The sequence below is a fragment of the Cornus florida genome, unplaced genomic scaffold (assembly GCF_030987335.1).
Source record: "Cornus florida cultivar Cherokee Brave unplaced genomic scaffold, ASM3098733v1 CherokeeBrave_3.0.0_Hap2_Chr08, whole genome shotgun sequence".
In the NCBI taxonomy this organism is placed as follows: Eukaryota; Viridiplantae; Streptophyta; class Magnoliopsida; order Cornales; family Cornaceae; genus Cornus; species Cornus florida.
The window spans coordinates 13464635-13470986 of record NW_026775578.1 but is presented as its reverse complement, the minus strand read 5'-3'; the positions used below and the strand labels follow the sequence as shown (position 1 = coordinate 13470986).

Genomic DNA, 6352 nt, shown 5'->3' with positions numbered 1-6352 from the left:
ATTAACACCCTGTTTATAAATTCATATGCCCTGTTATTTTTTCGTCTAAGACTTATCCACTTCATCTGGAAAAAAAAAATTCGTAGATTAGTTTAACCTTTTGGCACATTTTTTGAATGATACTCCTTGTTAATAAAATTTTTTTAAAAATGACTGACTTACTATTTTCTTGTGTTAAAATACCTCAATAATTTTATATTTTGACATAAATTGATAAAAATACTATACAATACCATTGAAATGTAAAATATTAATTTTCATATTATTGAATTTCACAAAAATAATATATATTTTGATTTAGAGTTTCATTTTCACCCCTATAAATTAGGCTTTCATTTAAGATTTGGGCTTTGTTTGATCTGTGAATTTAACGTGAGAAAGAAAAGGAACAAAAATCAATTTCCTCTTTTTTTTCTTGTTTAAATAAAATGAGGAATTAAAATTTTTCTCAATAAATTTGATAAAAATAAAATTAAAAAATGAAATGTAAACTACAAGAATTTCTTCTCTCTTTATCTCATATTTTTTCCTCTCCCTTTTTCATTTGTTTTATTCTCACTGAATCCACTATCAAACAAGAGCTTTACAAAGCTAGTGGTCCTCCTCCAGTAATGAAACTGAACAAGCGAGTTATTACCGGTCAGGAAAAATATAAACACATACACACAAAACCAAAAGATCGTCATGGTAATATTTAAACTTAAGCAGATGCCAACAGCTTCACTACAACGATCAAAGAAAAAGAAAAGGAAGCAATATATACACTGGTTGGTGTAACCATAGTTGACAACAAACTCCAAAACTGCACAGTATCACTACAATGCATTTCTTTCCCCAATGTGCTCTCCTGCTAATCATCATGAACTGCAAACAAATTTTGCAAAATGGGATCAGTAACGTGTGCTCGCAACACTAAGCCGTGTAAATGAATTGTTTCAGCTTTTGATTTAAGACTATACCTCAAGAGGAATAAATTCATCACTAAATTACAGAAAATGTGTAAACAATGCCATTTCTTTACATCCTAATGTGTATACCAAAAACGGATTCATCATGTTACGAGTCAGTGAATATGCAAGCGACTCATAACGAATTTCATTGGACTGCATTGATTTTTTTTGTCCCTGCTCAAATTTATCAAAACTTAACTTGGAGATGAATACTAAGAAGCATCGTTAAAGAAACCGAGTTTTGGCAGAAGCAATGAATGAGAACAACCAAACCGAGTTTTGGCAGCAGCAAAATGAAAGTACCATAATTATCCAAAATCTGGCACATTATAGTTTCCGTCATTGATGGATGATATAAATCTTTTGGTCCATTGTTGCTTTACAGAATCTGGTACCATCGATTCACCCATGAAAGGACTCCATGTATCCCCTTCGGGACCAGTAAGAACCCAATTGATTTTTACTGGTGGGTCAGCAGAATTAAGTATTGAAGTCTTCAGCTTCTCTCTAGAAATTTTTTTCTTCTGCCAACCAGATTTCTATCAAGGCAAAATATGCAACGGAATTAAATACGGTCAACAATAGGGCAAGAAGCTACTTGTTTTATCTTCAACTGAAAAATAAGATGATTCTCGAACGCACCTGAACATGATTAACCAATTTAAATGCCTCGCAGAGGGGTGCATTATCATCGAACTCTGTTAGGTATCTCTCAACAGATACCAGGGATCGGAACTTTCGTCCGGTCCCAGGCTCGTAGTAATACTGCACAATAAGATGAAAGTTTCGAACTTTTGTCTTGCAGTCAACAATTTAATGAAAGACATACATAACAATGCCTCATTCCACAAGAGAAGGAAGCAGAAAATGAAAAGAGACCCATCTATTCAGATATCAAAGCGTGTACTTGCTTATACAAAACGGACAGGAGAATAAATGTAAAGAAACTCAAACCTAAGACCTTTCAAACCAAGATTATATAAATACTATTATGTTAGACAACCAGTGGCCTCAAAAGCTTTTGATATATATTATAATATGTATCAACCTTTTGCACCGTCCCTCTTGCTCATGGAAAGACAAACATGACAGAGTGTAAATAGACAAAGATAATGAGGGGAAAATGCTATTAGAGGGATGAACCAGTCTTTAATAATCAAAGCTCTTATAAAATATTAACGATCAACATGTTCGTCCCAACTCACAAATCAACGCATCCGTCACAGGCTCCCCCCGCCAAACCCTTGCGTCTGCAAGGGACCCACACAATAATTCCCCTGAACTACATTGTAGTATTCTGGGGCCGATGACTCTGCAAGTCATGGGACCAGTTCCACACCCTAAAGGACTAATCACACCAAAAAGAAAAGAACAAAATAGCAACTAAATTAATTCCACACATGACCATGCATACAGTGACAAATCAAACATATTTATCCAGTAAGATTATATATCTAAACCATTTTATTTGATAAAGCTCACTATTAAAACCTTAGTCTTTAGAATTAGAAGAAAAGAGTAGGGGCAGAAAATCTAGTTCTAGCATTTGTGCACAAATTGGTTTACCAAAACCCCTAAGATGTAGAGAGAACTTGAGTGATTGATAAGGGACAGTACCTTGTCGGTGTATCTTCTGTCTTTGCGTGGTATCGCCTCCACTATCCAACCTTCAGGAAGTTCGAAGTCTGGGCTAGCAGTGGAACTGGTGGAGGCCACAAATGCTAATTGAAGTTGATTGGCTTCCTCCTCATCTAGCTGCAACATCTGAATGGCATCAGCATCAATGGTGAGGATCAGACAGCCATGCTTGGGTTTTTTTTTTCTTTTCTTTTTTTCTTTTTTTCTTTTTTTTTTTCCTAGTTGGTACTCACACACACGTCTCTTCTAAGACTTGAACCCTTGACCTCCCTTTGGGAGGTAAGAGGCTGATACTACTAGGCCACTGCCCGTTGGTAACTGCCATGCTATGCTTGGGTTTATTGTATGTTATAACTGTCACATACTTGTGATGTTTCCAAATCTCATTTCTACCCTATATCCGCAGCTAATTGAAACCAATATTCTCTCTCCATGTAACAAAGGATATGCCACGTAATGTCATTAAATTTACCGTCATAAAGAAGAAACTCACCAAATATTCACAAAAATCATATAAATGGACCCTAAAATGTATTGAGTTAAAAACTAAATGAAAATGTTTAATGGTAAATTCAAAAAAGCAAAAAGAAAGAAAGAACTTATAGTTCTTTTTCAGCATTCTACAAGTATGACCAAATTATAGCAAAAAAATAATTACAAAGTTGAATAACCAATTTGAGTCAAAAATCAGGGTGTTCAATATTTCAAAATTCAAAAAATCATGAATGCCAGCCAGTTTTAGCTTTACAGATACTTGAATCCTTGATTCACACTAATGAAAAAGCTACATTTATCTCTTGCAGAAGCAGGATAAGGACCTTCCCCTAACTGGTTGTTTGGCAACATCAAAGGCTGAAATCTTTACCTTTCCTCCGGAAACGACCATCTTCCGTGTACCAGAATTCTGTGAAGGGCAAAAGGAGGATTCACACTTAAATATTGTCAAGGTAAACAGAGTGAAGCTACTTGTCCAAACTTCAGCTGAAAAGTAAGTCAACTCTTGAGCTCACCTTAAAACAATTACCCAGTTTCAATGCCTTAAGTCTGGGTGTATATACTTCACCTGTTAGGTGTCTCTCAACAGCTCTCAGTGATCGGAACTTCTGTCCACTCTCTGGTTCATAGTAGTACTGCACAATAAGATAACGATTCACTAGTTTCTGACTTGCAGCATATAATCTAACAAAATAGCATCCAGAGAAAATAATCTTAACTCCAACCTTAAGACCAATGCTTATATTAATAAACAAACTACCCAAAGTAGCAAGCCAGAACAATTATTATAGAGTGGCATCTATGTAATCAAATCACCATTATATCTGTATCAATCACTATTTAATTTAGAATGCATCAGAATGCGCCTAAAGAAGCTGTTATTATAATTATACGAAACATCCACCAAGAAATAATAAAAAATAAAAAATAAAAACTGTCTGATGCCATAGAAGCCTAGTTTAGGAAGTTCTTAAAAGAAAATTATACTATCCAATCCTCACCCCAATTATATGGAACCAGCAGTTCTTGAAAATAATGTTTGGAATTTCAGAAATTAGATCAGTTTATTATTTTTACCTGAAATAGAAAAGTTAAATTACCAACAGGCCAGTGGCCTAGTGGTACCAGGCCACTACTTCCCAAAGGGAGGTCAGGAGTTCGACCCTCAGTGGAGGCATGTGTGTGAGTACCAACTAAGAAAAAAAAAAAAAAAGGTTCATTACTTATTTTGCCTATAAATCATGGACTTTCTGATACAAAAAATATTAGAATGTCTAGGTTACAAAATTCGAATTCAACACTGCCCTTAATGAGTCAAAAACTAAAAGCAAAGTTATATGTTTTAGAGACAGCTAATTGTCTAAAACACAATATCATGCCTTATAGAGGGAGAACAAATAAAATTTGCACTGTTACTTTTAACTCTATGATGATTAAATACCTGCAAAGTTTATATATAAGCATTTCACAGGATGGAAAAAAGAATTAATCATGCTAAAAATATTCATTTCATAACAATGATTAATAGTTTCAAATTCAAAACATTGGCATATAGTATTACTAGGTTCAACATTCCCAATAGATTCATAAAAAAATTATCTTGTCACTGCTCTTAGCATAATTGAGAGTGATTTCACCAGCTTGCATATACCTAATTCCTCTTGGGAAAAAAAATTTTAAAGAGGAAATCACTTCAAACAGAAGTGAAATTGGGCTTTAAGTGTAATAATCAATAGCTGTAGAAAAGAAATAAAATAAAATAAAATAAACTTTGCAAACAATTGGTTAAAAAAAAAAAAAAAACTGGCAGATGAAAATCTCATTCCAAAATCCAAACAACATTGGATACATTCAAATCAAAAACCTTGACAGCTACAGAACCATCCAGGTTCAACATCTACAATAGATTGACGGAAAATTTAATTTCCTATTTTTCATTTTCTACCCCAACCCACCAGACATCTCAATTTCATATATATTTGGGTTTTGCTTTAATTGCCACTCCTTCATCTTCATGTATAATATTTAATCAAATTTGTTTCATTTCAATCCAAACAACCCAATGCCTCTGTTGCAATAGAAACTAGTTCTCCTTGAAAATTTTCCTGGAAAAAATAGCTACATTCTTTTAAGCCTTCTTTTCACTTCGAATACATTAATTATCAAAAAGCTTGAGTTAGGTTCCAAACAAAAAAATATATATACACAAATGAATCACTTTACAACCAAAATTTACGGAATTTAAAGAAATAATTCCATAATTCAATATATAATTAAACGAAAAACACTAGCTATAGGTTTTATGCATGTAGTCTACCGTCATAATCGCTAGAAATTTCAGAGCATCTCAGTCGGAAATCTCAGTCAAAACCCTAAAATTTCAAAATTACAAGCAATAGTAAAGGACAGGAACTTAATTAATCTATATGAAGGCCAAAAAAAAATATTCATAATAATCTATATGCATGTGTGTACACATATATATATATATATATATATATTGAAAGAGAGGGAGAGAGTGGGAGTGAATGCAGAAAGTTTATTTACAGTGAACCTTGTCGATTCGGGAAGCGTCGGAACGGGGTGATTCTTGCACAACCCAGTCATCGGGGAGCTTGAAGCGTGAGGTACTGGAGGTGGTAGTGGGCACAAGCGCCAGCTGACGGTGGTCGGGAGAGACTTCGCCGCCGTATCCATGTATCAACATTCGCAGTGGAACCAGCAGTGACAAATCCTCCTCCATGGTTGGGCTTTCGTTGAGAGAGTGTGAGGGGTGACATTGACAGACCGACAACACTAGTTTTCAGTTCACAACTCACCTTTATCAAAACCACCAAAAGTTGGATCCACCTGTCACCACCCCAATTTTCCTTTAGCCAAATGGAGGATTTAGATATATACTAATTCTCTTTCAATTTGATACACATCCAATTTAGAGACTCAAATTTTATTTTTTATTTTTAGTTTGGTATTCTGATAAAGAAATTTATACATCCATATGCACCACTCAAATCCTCACCTCTCACATTGATACATAGAGGAAATACAACTTAAGTTACACGTGACCCATTTAAATCACATTATTTCATTCATGAGTGTAGTGTAAAAGAATAAAAAAATTAATAGTATGAAAAATGAGTAAACAATTATTTTTGTTTTTAAAAAATGACATGTCCCTAAACATTGATAGCGACTGATAAACTATCATGTGATTAAAAAGTTCTCTTTACTACCGTAGACATGAAAAAATTGTATGGTGTCAAGTTATG

The 6352-nt window shown here is 34.1% G+C and overlaps 1 protein-coding gene across 4 annotated transcripts; it reads right to left on the bottom strand.

Moving 5' to 3' along the window:
* Positions 1 to 337: 337 nt before the first annotated feature.
* On the bottom strand, positions 338 to 6027 carry LOC132269484 (methyl-CpG-binding domain-containing protein 7-like). 4 transcript variants are annotated; one of them, XM_059770681.1, is made up of 7 exons: positions 5638 to 6026; positions 3599 to 3718; positions 3454 to 3492; positions 2568 to 2705; positions 1593 to 1715; positions 1254 to 1489; positions 448 to 864 (listed from the first exon to the last, which is right to left on the bottom strand). In XM_059770681.1, exons 1-6 carry the CDS (start codon positions 5824 to 5826, stop codon positions 1259 to 1261), a joined length of 840 nt encoding a protein of 279 aa, XP_059626664.1. In that variant the 5' UTR covers positions 5827 to 6026; the 3' UTR covers positions 448 to 864; positions 1254 to 1258. The 4 variants fall into 4 exon arrangements, with proteins under 4 accessions (XP_059626667.1, XP_059626664.1, XP_059626666.1 ...); XM_059770683.1 differs by having other exon boundaries at positions 449 to 864; positions 2568 to 2714; positions 5631 to 6026; XM_059770680.1 differs by having other exon boundaries at positions 451 to 864; positions 2568 to 2714; positions 5638 to 6025.
* Between the last annotated feature and the right edge of the window lie 325 nt (positions 6028 to 6352).

Bases quoted from the DNA above. Each gene is read 5' to 3' on its own strand.
- LOC132269484 (XM_059770680.1), bottom strand. From the start codon at position 5,826: ATGGAGGAGGATTTGTCACTGCTGGTTCCACTGCGAATGTTGATACAT. The intron at 1,716-2,567 runs GTACTGTCCCTT...CTTATTGTGCAG, and splicing joins ACAGAAGATACACCGACAAG to TATTACTACGAGCCTGGGAC. The intron at 1,490-1,592 runs GTGCGTTCGAGA...TTGCCTTGATAG, and splicing joins AATTGGTTAATCATGTTCAG to AAATCTGGTTGGCAGAAGAA.